Source organism: Synchiropus splendidus, chromosome 12 (genome assembly GCF_027744825.2).
Source record: "Synchiropus splendidus isolate RoL2022-P1 chromosome 12, RoL_Sspl_1.0, whole genome shotgun sequence".
In the NCBI taxonomy this organism is placed as follows: Eukaryota; Metazoa; Chordata; class Actinopteri; order Syngnathiformes; family Callionymidae; genus Synchiropus; species Synchiropus splendidus.
In genome coordinates, this window is record NC_071345.1 from 381082 (window position 1) to 401133 (window position 20052).

At 52.1% G+C, this 20052-nt stretch overlaps 1 protein-coding gene across 1 annotated transcript; it reads right to left on the reverse strand.

Moving 5' to 3' along the window:
• Nucleotides 1–279: 279 nt before the first annotated feature.
• vgll2a (vestigial-like family member 2a) lies at nucleotides 280–11046 on the reverse strand. The gene is made up of 3 exons (XM_053881077.1): nucleotides 10950–11046; nucleotides 8890–9151; nucleotides 280–629 (listed from the first exon to the last, which is right to left on the reverse strand). The coding sequence occupies exons 1-3, from the start codon at nucleotides 11025–11027 to the stop codon at nucleotides 571–573; spliced, it is 399 nt and encodes a 132-aa protein (XP_053737052.1). The 5' UTR covers nucleotides 11028–11046; the 3' UTR covers nucleotides 280–570.
• Nucleotides 11047–20052: the final 9006 nt, after the last annotated feature.

The window sequence follows — 20052 nt, forward strand, 5'->3', positions numbered from 1 at the left end:
GTGGTCTTCTTTTACATAGCCTAACATCGCACCGTACAAACACTTGAAAAGACATGTCAGCAAAAGAGTATTGTTTTGCATCACTCATTGAATAAAGCCATGGTTCTCGCTATGCTTTTGCCACGTTACTTTACAGTGTGTTGACGGACCATTAGCCATGATGCTCTGGTCCAGGAAGTTAGCAGTGTACTTCTTACGCAGAATCGAAGTAACGTCATGACGAAAGCAAACGTCTGAACGTGTGTGACTTTTTAAAAAGAACACACAAAACACGTGAGAAAGAAAGAAAGCGGAGGTCAGCAGTGTTTTCCCAACCTTTTTAAGCCACGATACGCTTCGCTCATTGGGAAAAAAGCTCCTGCAGAAAACCCTCGGGTTTGTCAACAACTGGAGCTTCTGACACTCGGATGTTTGGAGATGTTTGGAAACACATCGCAGAAAATGTACGTGTTTCAAAATATCTCCAGAAAGGGACGAACAATACGGCAAAAATATGTGATGAAAGTGAATTATTTATTCATCTTAAATAGCTGTTTTGATGTGATCACAATCTCTTTGCATGGTTTTATTCTAGTTTGGTGAATTTCCAGAACAATCTTCAACATTCTTAGCTCTGTTAGGTCCGTTAGCTCTGTTAGCTCCGTTAGCTCCGTTAGGTCCATTAGCTCTGTTAGGTCCGTTAGCTCTGTTAGCTCCGTTAGCTCCGTTAGCTCTGTTAGATCTGTTAGGTCCGTTAGCTCTGTTAGCTCTGTTAGCTCCGTTAGCTCTGTTAGCTCCGTTAGGTCCGTTAGCTCCGTTAGGTCCGTTAGCTCTGTTAGCTCCGTTAGCTCTGTTAGCTCCGTTAGCTCCGTTAGCTCTGTTAGCTCCGTTAGGTCCGTTAGCTCTGTTAGCTCCGTTAGCTCTGTTAGATCTGTTAGGTCCGTTAGCTCTGTTAGCTCTGTTAGCTCCGTTAGCTCTGTTAGCTCCGTTAGGTCCGTTAGCTCCGTTAGCTCTGTTAGCTCTGTTAGCTCCGTTAGCTCTGTTAGCTCCGTTAGGTCCGTTAGCTCCGTTAGGTCCGTTAGCTCGTCTGACAAGCATGACTCCGTCAGTCTGTCGTGAAGGTGTGTGGTCACGTTAGCGGCGCATCAGCCTTAAAAACAAGGCAAAGTTGTGCGTTGGACCAGCTTGGTGGCTGTGTGTGTGTGTGTGTGTGTGTGTGTGTGTGTGTGTGTGTGTGTGTGGAAAGACTCCACCTGATCTCCTGACCTCGGTGGCTCGCCCACACGTTCTCGCTGCTCATCGTGTCATGGCACGGTGTGGTGCACCTCTTTCTCCAGACCAAGTGAGCGGGACGGCGGGACAGAAGATGTTCGGGCGTAGATTAGCGTTCACGCGCGCCGCACCTTGTCGACCGTGATGTGGCCTTGTTTTTCCTGCTCCTTCTAGCTAACCTGGGGTGAGTCTTTCTTGCTATTGCTGTTCTGCCCTGCAACAAGCCAGTCGTCAAAATAACCCCACATTCTTGGCTGTGTTTTGCATCGTCCTGCTGGAGAAGGGCCAGTTGGTAGAGGTGCGTGAATGGAGCAGTGGGAACCTGGGAGGTGTTTGAAGGTAACCACAGACTCATCACTGCTGCTCTGTGACACGTTGGTGTCGGACTATATTGTTGGGTGAATGTCCTCTCTACCACTTTTGTCAGGTTGTTTACCACCTTCTGTCCATCACTCCATCGCCTTTGTTCTCGCAGGAGCCTCTCCGGAAATGTCTGGGACGAGGCTTCACTCTCCATTGTTAGAGGCCGTTCCGCTCCGTGCCTCCTGTAAACAGAGGTGGAGGTATAAGAAACCCGATCGGCTCGGCAGAGATCACAGCGCAGCGCCGGGATGGCTGTCAGGTACAAGAAGAAGGGCCTTTGCCTTGGCCTCTGTGGCATGTCAGACACATAGTGAGGTCAGATCTGCTCATGACGACCGTACTCTCACCACAAGGCGCGTCAAAGGCATGATTTAAAGATGAGGGCAGAAGAACCGATCCCGCGGCGTAATGGGACCCCAGCCAGTCCAAGGATGAGCCCCTCCGGCTCTAAGCAGCTCCGCGAACCTCAGGTGGTCAGCGCTGCTCAGGTCTGAACTTGCCTCATGTCTGTGAAGTGGAACCATCCCGGTGAGTGTGAGAAGCCAGTCAGTCAGCACATGTCCCAGGAAACCAAAACAAAGCTGAAGCCCTCCCCTGCTCCCTCAACTCCACTCCTCTGTTTCCTGTCCTCAGCCATCGACCTGTAGAGATAGACTTGGTCATGCCAGGGATTGTCACGGCTTCAGATGTATGAGGAGAATGAAGGGTGCAGAGGTGATCTGGTCTACAGCGTGTAGACCGTGAGGTCCCAAACATCTCGTCTCACACTCGTCTCTGGAGTGACATAACACCTCAAGAATGTCTCAAGAAACATCCAAACTGAAGGGAAATGATGTCAAACAGGGAAAATTGAATGTGACATTTTGATTTGGGCATTTTTGCTTGAAGTTCGTGGCGACTCAATTGAGAAGTGACTTTGTATCTCCGTTGGTTCCTGTCTCCTGGGCGGTTCTTGCTGCAGTAGCTCTGGAGCAGCGGCAGCCGTGAAGGTGTGAAGGCACGTGCGAGCGAGCCACAGCCACTGCTTTCGTTCAAGTGTCTGGAGCGTGTGTGCTCTTCATGTGCGGCACATGTGAGCGCAGCGTGTGCAGAGGAATTAGCCGTAGAGTTGAGTGAAGCTGCGCTAAAGTGGCTCTCTTGCTGGCACCAACCCCCCCGGGTCTGGACCCAAGAAGGCTGCAGGCTGGGTTTCAGCCCCACACAACTACTTGTGCTACCTTTTCTTCCTGCCAGTGGTGCTGTTCTCGGTCCTTCTTCTTTGAGGCGTTCACCTTCACCTGCTGGTCCAGGGTCCCCCCCCCTCCTTTGAGACTGATGCTACGTTCCTGCCTCTGTCCCGTGGATTCCTCCTCTGGAAAAGAGTCCCTCAATATCAGCAGAATACTTCCATCATCACTGTGTGAAGTTGAATCATGCCATGAATGAATGTGCTGCGGGTCTTTTGTGTGGTGACTAGCGAGCCGCCCGCGTCCTTCACCTCGCGCTCTCCTCCACGCAATTAGCGGCGCTCGCTCATCTGCGGCGGCGCGCAGTCCCCTCGCCAGGCTCTGTGAAAACAAGCTCTTGTTTCCTTTCCTCCCGCCGGTTTTGTGTGGAACAAATAGTTTCAGGCAGAAAGAGGAGAATTTTGGCACCTTTCCATCCGCCATCGCCGCCGCCAGACGCTGATATTAATCCACAGCTGTCTTGCTCCGCCCTGAAATCTCACGCCATCTGAGAAGCAGGCCACATCTCCTGGATGTTCTTCAGCAGCCATGCTAATGGTGCTGGTGCCCCCTCAAACGGACCTATTTGTCCACATATGAATCCCTCCACCAGAGGTCATGAGGTCAACCATGAGTGGACGAGGGCGACTGAGAAAGAAGAGAGCAGATAAGCTGACATGCGGGTCCATGGGTGGACAGTGCTGTCTTATTGAAGTTGTGTGACAGAGGATGTTTGGGTGGCCGGTGTTCCGCTCCTCCTCCGTCCTCCCGCTCCCCCCGTTGTCGCGGCGTTACGTCCCGCAGGTGGACCGTATGTTTGTGGGTCTGGAACGTATCTGGCGGGTTCCCTTTGCTCCCTGAGGCAAGAACCACCTCGGTCAAATGAAAGCACATTATCCATTGGCTAATCTGATATTGCAGTTTGAGTGAATGCATCCCTCATCCAGCTCATAAATTGTGACTTTCTGGATAAAGAAATCAACGTGTGCCTCTCCCACTTGAGGTTTTGTTTGGCTGGACCTGTGACCAGTGGATGGAGAGAGGGGCGCAGGCTTGGTGTGGAGGGGGGCTGGTGCACGCTGGGGGTGTTTCACCGCAGTTTGCTCTGTGTTCCTCGCTCACAGTTTCTCTCCAATGAGAAGCGTGCGCACACACCCTCGCTCGCTCGCTCACACACACACACACACACACACACACACACACTCAGGAAGGACCTTGACTGCTTAATCTTTCGACTTTAATTATTTTTAAAAAAGCAAAAACAACAATCTTGTTCAAAGCGGCAGCCTTGTCGTTCAGATTCCCCAGCGAAGAGCGATTGAGGAGCATAAAAGCTCTTTTTTTGCAGCCTGGAAAGATGCAGTTATTGATTTGGATGAATGCTGGAGCTGCTGTTTCGCCGCCGCGGCTCACACCAACAATGAGGAGGAAGGTCTTTGGAAGATTCAAATGGCTTTCTGCAAGCTTTTAGGATCATTGATCATTTCAGCGCCGATGAATGGGGGGAATTCTTGACAAATTAGACCAAACTTCAGATGTTAACCAAAGTTCCATTTCTTTTGACAAATCTTTTTTTTCCGTTTTTATTGATTGAGTCTCCAAGAAAAGCAAAAAGCCAGTGAGTTAACCATCTCAATGATCTCACAATCCTTTTCATGGAGTTTTGGAGGAAACGTCACTCAGTAAGAATGAAACAAACAGGTTTGAACCTGGGTCTGTGTGGAGTTGTGTGCTCCGTATATGAGTGTTACCTTTTGACTAGGAGTCAACCCTGAGGCCATAATCCGGCCGCCAACTCGTTTGAGGTGGCCTGAAGGCTGCTTTGCTTTCCTTCCCAGGATCGATGCACGGCATGGCCACGGGAGCGAGGAGCGCTGAAGCATGTGTACTTTTGTCTGTGTTTCTTGACATGGATAAAGATGCATTAGATTGAGAATCATTGTGACTGGGTCACATTCCAGTCTCATACTGGACTCTCCACAGCTTCCGGGTGGATGTGAGGGGGTCGAAGCTGCTTCACGCTCGGAATATGAAAATAACTTGGTGGATTGGGAGAGCGAGCGGCAAGCTTGAGTTACTCTTCCACAGGTGTGTTTTGGCACTCAACAAATGCTCATCCTCACGTGCGCCCAGGCTTTTGCTTCTTGGCAGTTGGCAGACATTGTTGACTGTGTGTGTTGCCTTCCCTTATTTCATAGCAGTTGTCCCAGCAGGGCTGGACTCAGCCCCTCCAAATGTGCCCTTTATAAAGTAACGGCCCGCTCGACGCGCTGCGTGGCGTGTCTGTTTGTCTGTGTGTGTGCGTGTGCGTGTGCGTGCGTGCGTGCGTGCGCTCAGAGTTGAGGAGCAGTTGTCGTTGACAGCTGCATGGGAGTCGGGAGAGAAAAGAGTCAAGTGGCTTCAAATAGTTCTCCTCATTCATCAGCGACGCCTCCTCTGCCTGTGCCCTTCTCTGGGCGATAAGTCCACATTTGTTTTGTTAACATAGTCATGCTGACTTGAAAAAAAACTCATCCCAATCAGTGGAAAGCTGAGAGTTTGGGTCACGCCGACGTGACCACGTGAATGGAATGGCTGCACACACACACACCTCTTAACGAGATTCCGTCGAACGGTGCAAGAATGCAAACAAAAGAATGGACTCTGGCGATGTCACAAACGCTGTCTTCCCTCTGAATGGAACTGAGAACCAAGGAGGTGGAGATCCTCACATATCATGTCTTCTGCGGAAGGCTGTGCCGAAGACGAGATGGCAAACAGATGGAGTGTTTTCCCCCTGAATGAATCCACCACTCCACAAAGGAAGTTGCAGCTGTAGGGACGTTGTTTTCCTCTTTCACCCCACTAGGCAATGCTTCTTTTTGGCAAAGGTCTCCCCTGAAGTAACATTTCGGTAACTGACATTTTTGTCAGCGTAACCTTCAATCAGGTCGTGTTTGCGTGCCGATGATGTTCGGTCAGCGAGAGGAGCTTAAGAGTAAGGCCTCTCCGGCCATCCTTCGCCGTGGCTCGACACAGACCCTGTTCTCCAGCCCTTTGTGTGGGAAGGTGGCAGCCCTTCACAGGCAGCTGGAGACTGGCTGAATAAAGAGCTGTTGGCGAGGTTTGTGGATGGACAAATAATAAATACTGTAAATACCGATGCGACGTCAGTGGAAGTCAAAACCTCTCTTGGTAACCAACAAGTCATGGCCAGCTCTTTTTTCTTTGCTTGTTTTTTCACACGTCGGTCTGTGAGTGGCGAGCATCAGTCTACAGCACAAACACACTGGGATCTGTTCACGTCTATTTACATACATACAGTTGTGAGTGGCCGGGACCCAGGCCTCCTCCAGCCACAACAGCGCCGGCGCCTGCAGTCCAGTTGGCTCAGCGTGGCCAGAAGCTCGTCTGACTGAACATGTGTCTCTGTCCCTCAGACTCTTTTACATCAGGAATGTCTTCCCTGCCTGCTCCAGCAGCCCAAGACTCCTTTGTCCGCAGCCGTCAAAATATCTCTTCAAGACATGCTTTGTCCCCGCAATGGGTTTTTCTTTTTTTTTTCAACTCAGCACAGGGCCGCGCTGCTGCTGCCGGTGCTGCGCAATCCGCCGTAGCACAGAGCTGCAAGCAGACCAGAAGGTGTTACCGCTCCAATAGCTAGTGTCTCAGTCAGTAGGAAAGAGGCTTCAAGGAGGAGAGGAAAGGGAGGGGGGGGGGTCTCTAAAACCAGTACAAGTCCTTGGTTTTATCTTGTGCTTGCAGACCTGAGAGCACAGCGAAGAAAGGGAAAGAAAAGAAGCAGGAAACAAGAGATTAGCAAGTGCCGAGCAGGGTCAGGAGGAATGGCTGCAGGACAGGAAGATGACAGCTGCTGTTGAAAGCACACATTGACACGTGGCCCAAAACCACGGGTGGTACGTTGGTCTGGGGAAACGCAACAATTCTGCTTTTCACACCTTTTAATCATGGGGCATAACAGTTCGTGTCGGTGGGCTGGCTACAGGCAAACGTTCGACTCGGTCTCTGCTTGGTTGAAGTAAATGAGTGCATGCTCCAGGTTATTTGAGTTGTCGCCTTACCTGTGTCCATATTGAGTCCTAATTCGGCTCCTGCTCCGGTAAACGTCCCGCTCCAGGCCGACCCCGTCCCAGACTCCCCTTTCCCCCCAATGTCACACGGCGAAGTGCTGGACCCGGGTACCGAGCTGCCGGCGGTGAGCCGGTGATGCGAGCGCACCGACGGCATCAGCAGCGAGCTGTATCGTGGGTCAAAAGCAGCGCCGTACATCTCGTGCATCCCCGGCCGCGAGTAGGCCGAGCCCTGGCTACCGAGCGAGTACGGGTGGTGGTGGTGGGGGTGGTGATGGGGTGGGTGCCAGGAGTCCGGGCTGGGCTGGTGGAGGTGGCTGTGCAGGGAGGACGGAGAGTACGGGTCCCCGGAAAAAGAGATGTCTGAGTGGGGCGCCGACAGGGCGCTGCCGAAGGAGGAGGACGGCTGGTACGAGCTGTTCCAGAAGGACGGAGGGAAACTTCTTTGGCTCATCGGGAATGGTCCGTCTGCAAAGACAGACATGAGGATGAGACCTGCGCAGTCCCATCCACCTCTTTAGTGTGAGGGAGGCATTTTGTTCCTGTCTTTGACTGATCCCTGGCCGTCGGAGAATACATCTGGAGATCAAGTGTCTTGCACTGAAGCCATATTCAGCTTTTAAGTGAATCTTGTTTTACCAAACTGAAGCCGAGCTGTCAGGGCTCCGCTGCCCCGCTATCATCAAGCCAGTTCGCCTTCACTCAAAGTCAACTTGTGTGTTTTGGAAAAGTCACTGAGGCGAGTGCGTGTTCGATGTCACAGAAGAGCATCAGATGCAGATTCAGACGGAGCAGATGGAAGCCGCCGCTCGGCACCTTTCTACTCTCAAAGGTTCCCTGAGCGCTGGCCTCCCAAAGTGCCGCACGCCTCGCTCTGACCACTCATAAGTCTTTGAGAAGAAGGGCGCTGAAAGTAGCGCATTTGGTTTTTGGTCTGTTGCTCAAGGGCGCGCGGCGCGGCGCGGCGCGACTGGCCCGGCCGAGGATCACCTTTTATTTGATCAAATCAAAGGTGTGAAATCATTCTCAGGAAAGCCTTCTGTAGCGGCTTGTTTGGAGAGGGAGGGCGAGGTGGACCTCCGACCAAGTGTGCGGCGGACTCTTTCTCCCTGGAGTCTTTCACAGGTATTTGAAGGCATGTGATCACTCCATCTTTTATGACAGACATTTATTTTCCTTTGTTTCAGGAACTTCCTCCTGAACAATTGATGTGCTATTTATGTCCATGAAAAGCTTTATATGCCTGTCCATGAATAATGTGACACGTTTAATGCCTTTAGCTCAGACTGTGATCCTTTTCCAGAGCTGTTCCCTCCTCACCAGCTCTGCATCACGTCCTCAGGTGAGATCACGTTCCGAGCTTCGCGCATGCTGTCGCCAGCCCATGAACCATGCAGACTGCATGAAATTCAGCTTTTTAGTGCTGAAGTGTTTTAAGTGAGGTTGCGTGCTACTCAAATAAAATTTGAGAAAAATGTGGACGCAAATGCGCATTGTTTTGAAATGAAGAAAGATGTGGAGGGATCTGTGACCCGCTCCTGCTCCTGCTCTCTTTATAAGCAGACAACGTCCTGTCCCGCTCAGCCTCGTTTTTTGGTGCGGCGCCTTTGAGCGGGAGCAACACCAAAGCAGAAGCCTTTTAGATTTCATATCTCCGGTCAGTTGCATGAATCCTTCTCAAGGTTTAAGTGTAGTTTGGTCCTCGGTGTATTTCTCAAAGCATTTTACGCTGAGACATGAACACTCTGTCCAGTCTTAAAACCGCCTCCGAACACGCAGAGGTGGCGGTTCCTGAACATGCCCTATGTGAAAGGTAAACGCGGAGATTGTAATGTGGTGTCACACCGTCTGCACCTGAGGGGCTTTGGAGTCAGAATTCTCAGCTGGAATGAACCTCGGATGATTTGCTCCCTTAAATGGGACCTTTGACTTTGCTAATTCATTCAGACCTTGGAAGGATTTCAGCGGCGGCTCACACACACACTCATGCGCACACACACCTCTTACGGCCTTGTGGCTGGTGGAGGGGGGGCACGCCGTCGCCTGGCTGAGCGCGCGGCTGAAGTGCTCGTCCACCACCGCGCTGATGTCGCCCTGGAAGTACGTGAAGAGGACGCAGCGGGAGCTCAGGTACTCGGCCCCGGGCGGCAGCTCCTTGTCCTCCTCTTTTATGGCGGGAGGCCCCGGGGGGCCCAGCCGGCGGCTGCTGCTGCTGCTGCTGCTGTCCTGGGGGTCTTGCATTTTAGAATACAAGGCCAGTTTCTAGACGGGAGGCAGGCAGACACGGTGACTATTTTTGTGTGGTAGCTTTCACACGCACACTGACCTTTGACGTCAAGTCTATTTAGGTTCAACTTCTTGGCCGTATAAATAATAACGACATGCGCGTAATAATTAGAAGTGGAGCTTCAAAATGTAGTCTTCACTCCAGTAGTTTTTAAGATTCAAAAATGCCAAAATTCCCTTTGAGGATTCGATGGAAAGTTGATGTTGAAGACAGGAAGTGTCACGAAAATGAGCTTCACTGGATCGTGGCGCGTATGTTTCCCATCTATTCTGTTGTTTTTATGAGTAGTGTGAAGAAATGTGTCCCCCTGTCTATGAATGGAGACATTCATAGTGACCTGAGGAACGATGCAGACTGGGCTTGAAGTCTTCCACCTCCCGCCTCCAAATCCCAATACACCTTTTTCATTCATCGTTCTGCTGATGAGGAGGTGAAACTGTTTGGATCATAATCAAAATCTTGGCTGACTTCATGCTAAACAGATGATAAGCTTTAGGATGAGAAGTTTAATTGAAAAAAACTCCCGTCAGAGTTTGTGCGTTTGGTCAGTCCTTTGTCGCAGAGTCCTTAAGGCTCCAAAGACTGTGACTGCAGAACATGTGACTGGATGTAAAACATGGGATAAACATGACTCATGATGGGGAGTTGAGTCAGGGCCGGTGGGGCGGCTGCTAATCCTGGGGGCTCTTTACGTGAGTTCTGACACGATGTGAAATATTCCTGGACGTTGACCCAGAGCTTTTCAAGTGAGTGAGAAACGGAATCCTCAGCCACGAAAACCTCGCTCTCACACGCGCTAATGCCATATTTCGGCTGGTTGCGTGGTGGTGCGGCGGCGGCCGCACGCGACACCATTACGACCGACGAGCCGCAAACCTGGGCTTTAATTAGACCACCCCGCGGAGGAATGTTCAGAAATGACTGTGGTGACATGTTGGGAACCCTGCGCTTGATCAAACCTCTGGCTTCACAGTACTGTGAGTGTGTTGTCTCGGAACGACACTTTTAGTACATCCGCAGATGAGGATTGGAAATTGTTGAATCAGTTATATTCATTTCAAAAATTCAGAAAATTATTTTGCCTCTGTTCACTTCTGATTTTTCTCTTTCCACTTTGCAGCTTGCCTTGGGTTTTTAGCTCAAGCCTTTCAGCGCCCGCGTCAACCATAAAATACAAAACATTCAGGACGTAGTGGTTGCTTTGCTTGCGCCGAGCAACGACGGACCGTTCTCCGTGGCCTGTGTGATGATAGTGGTGGTGTACTAGTGTTTGCTGAGATAAAGATAAAAAGAATTTTGTAACAATTTATTCCACTATGTTTCCTATTGTTTATTTCATTTTGCGTTAGTGCTGCGAAGTTGAACCGGTACAACTGATGAAGAAAACGTCCAGCTTGGACTAACTCATGCCTCAGTTCCTGCACTTCTTGAAGCACGACTTTAAGTCACAAAAAGACCAAGCACTCTGCCGCTATGTTTTAGTCCAATTAGATTTCCAGCTCCAGCTGTGTGGAAGAAGTTGACAACAACTTGACCTCACTCTTAAAAAAACATCTGCTCTCACGAGCTTCTGACACCAGTGCATCCGTCTCTAGTACTTGAGATGGGAGGCCCCGGCGGTGCTCTAGCGTGAGTGTAACTGCTCCGCTAGATAGTGGCGCCAGGCCTCGCTGGCGTTGTGCTACAGCCGCCACTTCACCGTTTCCACTGTGGTGTCGGAGAGGTGTCTCTGTAGCAAGAGTTGTGTGAAGTTGTAGAGGAAGCCGATCGTACCTGGTGGTGGTAGGGGCTGTAGGAGCTGAAGTACGGCTGAGGAGCGAACACTTGGTACATCACATCCAGGCAGCTCATGGCGAAGCGATCACAGCCGCCGAACACTAAGCTTCATTGAGAGCGCAGCTCCGGAGGCAGAAATCCTGAGAGAGGCTGCTGCTGCTGCTGCTGCTGCTGCTGCTGCTGCTGCTCCGCACTGTTGACGCACTGGACTGAGGCCAGACGCACCAGAGCTGAAGCCCACCCCTCCTCTCCCTCCTCCCTGTCCCGCCCTTCTCCCACTCCACCCGGGCCACCTCCCTCCAGTCGCCACTTCTGCTCCCCCCAAGAGTGTCTTCAATGGCCTGAAGCTTCAGCTCTCCGTCCATGGAATTGTTCTTAACAGAAAACATGTTTGTCCACAGAGTGAAGGGACATTGTCGCGTTGTCCTCTTGCGCCTCCTGCTCTCTATATCTAATTCATTCATCCCAGCTACCAGTGCCCGGCTCGCACCGAGTCACCTCTCCATGGTTTTGCATGGAGGGTGGAGCGGACACGGAAGATGCCTCACCCGCACGATGGGTTGGTGCTGGGGCCCTGCGGCACGAGCCTCCACCCGCTGTGCTGCCTGACCCATAGTTCCCCTGGTGCAGATGTTGTTGGCCCCAGAGCCCATCATGCGTTAATATTCCTAACGTGGCTGTGGAAACTAGGAGGGTGCGACTCTGACGTCGCTCCACAACTGGTACATCTCATGGTAAAGCTCGATGTAGAACCAAATCCGGTGGCAATACCCTTGTGATGTGGCCTGCTAATTCCAGATTCAACTGAACTGATCCAGGGTTACAATAGTGTGGCCGAGCCGTGACGTTTCCAGCCTTTATTCACTTGTCGTGCGGACACTTACGGATGTTTCATGCACCGAGATTGAAACACGGCACTGTTGAGGGATGTCAGCCTGAAAGGCGTGAGACGCACTTGGATCCTCAGAAAATGTGGATTTTCCTGGGCACAACACCACTCCACTGTTTTGTCATACTGGCCCTGCATGCTTTCTTGGCTGACCCTCCCGACAACTGGGACACCTGTTCCCCGCACAAGCGTCCCAGAGAAGCCATTAAATCCAAGAATATCTGTCGTTCAAGTGCAGCGCCACTCTTCTCTGTCGGATACCTTGTGTTTGTGCGACTTCCAAGGTGATACGAGGATCCGCTGAGGACGTTTTTTAGGGGGAGGAACCTACCCGCTTCCAGCCACAGGGGGCAGCAGAACGCAGCGGTCGAGTTACTCCAAAAAAACGGGAATGTTTGGAATTTGCTCGGCTGTCAGGTGGATTGAGGGAAGGTCAGCCGAGGAATTGTGCGTTGACATCTGAGCGCGTGTTGTGGTAGAGAGCCGCACTTGAATTGAACAGAGGGAGCCGCCCGATGATGGCATTCAAGTCGAGTATTTCACCAGATGATCTGACTGGAGAGTCAGAGGTCGCTCCATGGTGTTGGAAGACGTTCAAAACCAAGGCTGCTAAAGAGCAGCACGTCATTCGGCTTTAGCTGGAGGCTTGTGGCGCAAGTAGCATCCATTTCCCAAGGGAACCTTCCCAGGGATCCGTGAGGGCCCACGTTTTAAGCAGCTGGAGCCTCAAAAATACTCGCTGTTGGTAGTCGTCGTCAGTTCTGGTCAAGGTCACCATCTGCTTGTACAGGTCCAGCAAGATTCAGCGCGGCGCTTGTATGTGTCATATGTTCATTGGCGGTGATGGTGATGAACCAGGAGTAGCTCCGCGAGCACATGAATACGGGCCCATGTTTTTGTCGTCGTGGTAAATCGGCTGAGCAGGTGCGTGGCGCCAGAGAAAACACCTCGTCCGTCCTCATTCGTCCTTCAGCAGCGTTTCTCTAGGTGGTGGAGGAGTGCGCTGGTTTTGTTCGGCTGCTTGATGAGAAGGACCCGACCGTGACCCTCCATCGAGCACCAGTCCACCAGCGGCCGACCAAGGACAGCGCGTGTCTGCTTTCATGCACTGGTGTCTTTGTGCGCGTCGATTCTGAAAGGCATTTGGTGAGGCCTGAGGCCATCTACGTAGCGCCCCGTCCTGCGGGCGGACTCGGGACGGACTGACCTCACGTTTCAACAATAGGCGCTTTCATTGTCCGGAAAAGTGCTGATGATGCCACCGATTTATTTAGATTCCTTCTTCCACGATCCAATTGTCTTTCATGTTTCATTTGTCCATCTCATCCTTCCACTTTCTGAGGCTGGCACAGCGGCCCAGACTCCTCTCTCACCAGACTCGCCCCCCTCTTTTATTTTGCCTGTGTCTGTTGGGTGGTGTTTAAGTGGAGATTGAGAAAGTCCAGTCTCAGGCCTGAGCCTGGTATTTACAGGCTGGAGGAGCCAGTGGAAATCCTGCAGTCAACAGAGAGGCGTGTCTTTTGGCTCAGCTCTTTCTTCACCAGACGTCTGACGGCCTCTGGCGCGTTCCTGAAACAGCACCAGCACTCACCCACAGAAGCCATTTCAAATCATGCCCAACCAGGTCAAAAGTGTCATCAGGGATTTTGAAAGGACACAACGTACGTTTCACTCGACATCCATGTAATTAGTGCTTTGATAATTACTTGAACATTGATTGAGCTGGACGCATACTTTTCAATTTTCTCCTTTTTCACTATTTAAAAGCTTTTTTTCTTCCTCTTATTTGTGCCGATGCATTATTACACGTGGACCAGCAAGAGCAGCTTCTGAAAGACCCCCTGAATATCCATTTATTTTGTCCCTTCATTCATTTATTATGTGATGCTTTTTGAAGAATAACATCTGTGGCGTCCTTCCTGCGCAGAACAAAACCTTGAAAGGTTCACGGACTGCTTTGCCGACGGGCTCCGATATTTGTGCACGCTGGGGGATGAGCGAGGAGACGTACGCGCGGAATGGTGACAAAAATGTCTATCTTTTGGGACGTGCAACACCTGTCGTCAGTGGCGATAGGTGAAAATCATCGTACGGTTTACACCCTCCATCCACAGTTTTAGTCACACACATCTTTCTCCCATCTTGTTCTTCCAATGGTCATTTTCAAAAAGGCGACCAGGAGTCTAGTCCTGCGAAGCTGTCCACACTCTGCTGTGGTGGTCGAAGGTTCCACAGTGGAACTGCTGTGATGAAAGAAATACCATTCAACTGACTGTGAGGTGAGGGTCACTGGACGAAGGCTCAACTCCATCCATGAATTTCCTTCCATTTAGCTGGATACTAGTTGATGAGGCTTCATGAAGCAGTGTCCTTCTTTTCAGCACTGGTGAGTCAGGCTGTCTTCTCAGGAACCTCCTCCACTTCTTCCGAGAGACTGGTGGATGTTCCCGGCTCAGGTTTTCCCTGCGTGTCCCGGCTCTGCCCTGGGCCTCCTCCCGTTTGCCTGCGACGCCTCACCTGCAGGAGCAGTGCTTGTCCGGCCACTCTCTCTCGGATGGAGAGCTGTGACTCACTCTCTGCTCTCTCCTCACTTGTCAACAAAACTATTGTTTGTGGAGACAAAAGAGATGTCGAGCACCTGGAGCACCTCTTTTGACAAGATCCTGCCTGAATGTCAGAGTGTGGTCATAATGTGTCTGTCCAATTGCCAGGTTCAACATGACGCTAATATATTTGCAGCTCGCTGGACGCGTCTTTAAGGCCTTCAGATGGGACTCATCATGGAAGTATCAGTGTGAGGGTAGTTGTCAAGACGTTGGTACCGCACACTTGCCACGTGCGTGTTGTTGACGTTCTAACAGGATTTAAAGATAGCAGGTTTCAGAGGCCGGCGTCAAGGCGCTGGCCTCCTGTAACTCCGCCGGCCTATTGTTTCGACAGGCCCCCGCTCCGCCTCGCGGGCCTCCCGCTGCTGCTCCTGTTCCGGGTGCTGACAGGCCCAGCTGTCGGCTCCTTCTCGCCCTTGGCTCTCGCTCATTCGTTCGCTTCAGGCAAAGGCCCCTGAGCAGCAGCTCTGCGCCACAGTGACCATACTAGGAAGAGGACGGCACACATGCGCGCGGGGGGGGGGGGGCAGCGATGTGCCAGTTTGTCTGCTCTCCTCCAGCGCGAACTCCACTGAACAGCAGACTGAAACTCCACCAACACAGACTGCAGCTATCTCTGCTTCTGCCACCGACTGCCAACCACCACTATCACCACTGGAGCTATACCTGTGAATGCAACTAGTTCTGCAACCAGCACTGCAACATGAGTTCAACCCTTGTCCAACTCCAGGCCTGGGGGCCAAATCCAGCCCAGCAAGTCATTTCTTGTGGCCTGCAGGAGCTTGAAATGTGTGCAGCTGGATCCAAATGACGTTCTGTTGAGTTCAGCTCCAATGCTCCAATCGAGGTCTTTCCTTCGACCTGCCACTGATGCAGGAGAGAGGCAGTTCACTGAGGAGGTCAGCCAGGCTCTGGTGGTGGTGTTGTCTGGTGCCATGTCAGCGTCCATGTGTTCCTGCCACCTTTTATTAGGCATTAGAACTGTCAGTAGAGCTACCTCTGTCACGTTGCTGTGGCACCAGCTGATGCTCGACTAGTGCCACCACTTCTACTGCTGGTCGTGCTAACCTCTCCTCCTCCTACTACACACATGCTAGCGCTACAGTAACCACTGCTGAGAAAATAATAATAATAATGCATCATAACGCAGTGGCTGCATTTCTCCGGCACGGCTGTGCTTCCACCACTCATGTCCCTAAGTGCCACTCCGGCTCCCTCTGTTGTAAATGTGTAGCTTACTTGAGCTATGCTCGTCCTGGGGCTCGGCCGGGCCCCGGGCCGCGGGCCCCGGGCCACCACTGGCCCTCTTCATATTTGCCAGAGAGCTGCTCGTCCTGGGGCTCGGCCGGGCCCCGGGCCCCGGGCCACCACTGGCCCTCTTCATATAGCGAGGCGGCAGGGATTGGTTTTCACGAGAGCAGCAGTGTGTAGCACAGATGCTTGGGTTAGTCGAGTCATCGCACCAATGGCAATAGAATGCCAGTCCTCTTAAGTGATGAGAACGTGCCTGCTGGTGATAATCGCGCTCGGTCTGTGCGAGCGATGTAAATGAGATCTCCTAATGAATGCTTCCTTTCATCACATGCGAGTGCGAGGCAGCTATGCCACGTATGTCCACCTTGTGGCGGGGTGTGCCAGGCATGCAGACTGAGTGGAAACGCACATGGCATGCCCTCTTAACAAGCTGCAGAAACCCGGGCAGGCACGGGAATCCGGAGCATCCCGACGGAGCACAGGTGAGCCAGGCCGCAGAGGTGGGCCAGGCTCTGGACCTTCTCATCAGGCCGGAGAACAGGAGATGTCACTCGCTGTAATTGGTCACGTTGTCGGCCGATGGTTGCTGCGCAGGAGGATTTCCAGGAATGGAAACAACAATATGGACGCGCTCATGTGACACTTGAAGCTAAGGAGGAGAAGACTCCTGAGAAATCAGCACTTTTCTCGGCGAGTTGTGGCAGACGAGGTGCGGCTCTCGTCTGGTAGCATGAGGGCACCCGCTGCCGTCTTTTGGTCCGGCAAAAATAGACGCAAACCAACTGTCAGTTCCCTTTAAAAAGTGAAGGGGGCAAAAATCTGCCACATTGGCTCCGACTCACATTCCAGATGTCAATATCATACAAATATTAAAATACAGAGCTGCATTTAAATGCTCTTCTTAGAGCTGAGCCAGAAGGCTAACTGTATCAGTGTTGGAACCCACCTTTAGCACTGTGGTCCACCGACATCGAAGTCACATTTCTGCTCTGTATTTCTGGGCCGGCCGTCACAGCAATCGCTTGTCGGTTCTTTGCAATGAATCCGTCCGTGGCCGTTGTTGTTGCCGATCGTTGTCTCTCACCAGAAGCAGCTCCATCGTCCTCCAGCTGTGGTGGTCAGTGCAGAGTCAGTGGGAGTTTTCTGTCCTCAGGATCGCGACTCGCTCTCCGCTTTACATGTCTACAGCAATAATTCTATTCTTCATTGAAGGTGCTTTGGTTCTGCAGTTTCTGACTACACATGTACATCCAGGTTATCGAGAAGAGAACCTGTTGTGTTATGGTTTCAGTGCATCACAATGAAGCAATTTGTCATTGTGGAAATATTGCTTCATCATTCATTGATTTAGATCATCGAAACACTCACTCTGCCTTAATAAGCTGATAACATTTATTTTTGGTGATTGAAATACACTCACCGCTCAAACTGTGATGAGAAATCGATGCGACGGCCTTTTCATATTCTTACAAGTCGCTTAAGTTATATCAAGGCCGTGTTAGATGAAGGCTGAATGATATCAAACTGACACCGTGATGTCGCCATCACCAACAACGCAGCCCACCATCCAAACACACGGCTGAATGACACAGTAACAGCTCATGGCTGACTGAGCTGCGGACGGCGGCACCTGAGCACGGAGGCGGCCAACTTCACCCGCGGCAGCCAGCTACCCGTGTTTGTCTCGGCAAAACCAATCCAGTCCAGTGCAGGAAGAATGGGAATCTCGTGGCGAGACAGATCCGCAGCGAGTCGCGCGAGCCACGCAGACGGCCGCAACATTACCTCTCTGGAATGAGGTAATGTTGTAAAGCCTGTGGGCCGTGTTGGGGGTGCGGCAGATCCTGTGGATCCCGTGACCCAAACACTTGCTACGGAGCGGGTTTGTGGAAGAAGACTTCGGAAAGCCATGTCACCACCCTGAGATCACAGGCTGTGAAGTGGAGCTGCACGCTCTTCTATTACTACCCACAGCCCATCAAGTCCTGCACTTTATAAACAATCCCCGCCCGCCACAGAATCCGCCTGCGACACTGGCGCGTGCCCTGCTGACAGCCTGCTTCTGCTTCGTTGGTCACTGCGCTGCAGCTGACCCTCCAGCGTGGTGCTGGTGCGCTCACCCGGGCCTGGAACCGGAGCGCACCGGCACCCAGAGGGGGTTTTGTCAGCCGCCACTTCCAAGTTGGTGATAAAGCTTTCACGACTTGGTCAGGTTTCAGCTCACTGTTTAGAAACCCTGTCTGTGTGTCTGTGTGTCTGTGTGTGTGTGTGTGTGTTTCGCACCAGCGATCCCGCCGGCCGCCCCACCACCGTCTTGCGGTGTTTTAGGATGAGGTCAGACCCCCATTTGTCGTTGGATGCGTGTGTGCACCTGCCTCCAGTGTGACAGCTCTATGAATGTCCTCATGAATCACGAGTCATGTGGCTCCCCTCATCTCCTCTCCCCAAGTTAGAAAAGGGCCGCGAAGTCCGGACGTGTGTGTGTGTGTGTGTGTACGTTTGGCTGAATGAGACACGCCACTGAAAGCGTAGGAGGCCGGCAGAACAACCGGGGAACGGCAGGATGAAGCCGAGGTCATGTGAAGTGCTGTCCCAGAGTCCGTGCTGCTCCATTCCTGTGAGCTGACTTTTCACGGCGCCGACAAACTCTGGCTCTAAGACCGGACGATAGCTCGCGAGACAGAGCTGTGAAATTCCTTGTCAGCTTGTGCTTTTCATGTGGAGGCGCTGCGGTGTGCAAGTCACTGAGCGTCATGGCGGGTGGGTGACAGAATCCACCTGCACTGCCGTGCGCTCCATGGTGCTAGCCACGTGCATGCTAGCACGAGCTGTGTTACTGTGCTGCGCTTGGACAGCCATCCTTATGCGCTGAAGCTGTCTGTCTGTCAAGCTCAAATCTCTCACCCCAAGAAGATGACCTGAAGATGAGCAGTCATGGGCTGATTCGCGGTATGTTTTGGTTTCCCCCCAAGTCGCCTTCCTGGTTCCCACACGAAAGAATCCATCTGAGTCTACCGTGATGCACCGTCCATCAGCTGGATTGACAACGTCAGGGAGGATCCCACCAACTTAGACACATTGTGCAAATCTAAACAAAAATCAAGTGCAACAAAATGAAACAATAAGAATAGAAGACAAACAATCTGGTAGTTTGTGTGAATCCTCCAGACCTCCGGTCAAATGGCTGCGTTGTGCATCTGTGAAACTGATTAGGTATTCAAGAAGGACCTCTTGGATTCAGGGTAGAAATTACTTTCTTGGCCTTCATTTTCCAGAGTCGCGGAGTCGAGTGTCCTAAATAGTGTCAGTAATGGTGACCTTTTTTGACTTCCTGCCACTTGGGAATACTGCATTTGCTGCACTTCTCCCACTTTATCATACCGAGAGTTTGGGTCTTTCTCTACCTCGTTGTTACTTTTGCTAATGTCAAATGTAATGTCGGTGCTATTTCTTCTGTCCTCGTCTTTTGAACTGGGACCGGAGCTTCGTACCCTGAGCGTGGCAATGGGACTGGCCTGACAACAATACAGTCTGCGCCGTCTAACAGAGCTTGCTAAAGCCTTCGGCGGTTCGGTCGGCTGGATTGGATAATCATCTGTTGACCAGCTTTCCTGAGCAACGTTGAGGTGATAAACACGGCACGCACGGTGCGATGTGTCAGCGCTGGCTTGTCTGCTCTGTACGCGTTGCCATGTTTGTTACGTTGCCGGAGCAGAGGCCCGGCTGGTTGGGGTGCGACTCGTGAGAAGAGCAAAGCTGGAGGTGGCCGTACAGCCAGCCCCGTCTCTCTGTCTCGTTGTTATGCGCCTCCAGTCCGTGTCACGGTCATTACCAGCCGCGGCGCCGGGCTCGCCGTCTCTCGGGCCTCCCGCTCCGACCTGCCCCTGATTAGCCGCCTGGCTCTGGAGGAGAAAGGGAAAGACATTCTGGTTTCCAGGCGCTGCTGCTCAGCCTCCCGACACCCACAGGTGAAAATAAAGAGCAGGGCACTTGCCGGCCAAACATCTTCCGTCTCCCGGGAGTCTCCGCCAGGCCATTCGACGGTAATTACACCAGGCAAAACGGAGCGTTTGATGAGCATTTCTCACATTCACTTTGGCACAAAACATTTTTCTTTCATATCCGTCCCGCGGGCCGCCGCGCCTGTTAATTAGCGGCGTCTCCACGTACGGCAGCTCCTTAATGAAGAGGCCTCGTCGTCGTCTGAGCGCTTGTGTTTGCTGCGCTCTGAGGACCAGGGAGGCTCCCTTTCAATAGAAGAGCGCCAGCGGCGGCGTGATGAAAAGGAGCCAGAGGACGGCGCAGCCACCTGATGACTGGCCTTGCGAGCCGCGGATTCACGTGCACGCAG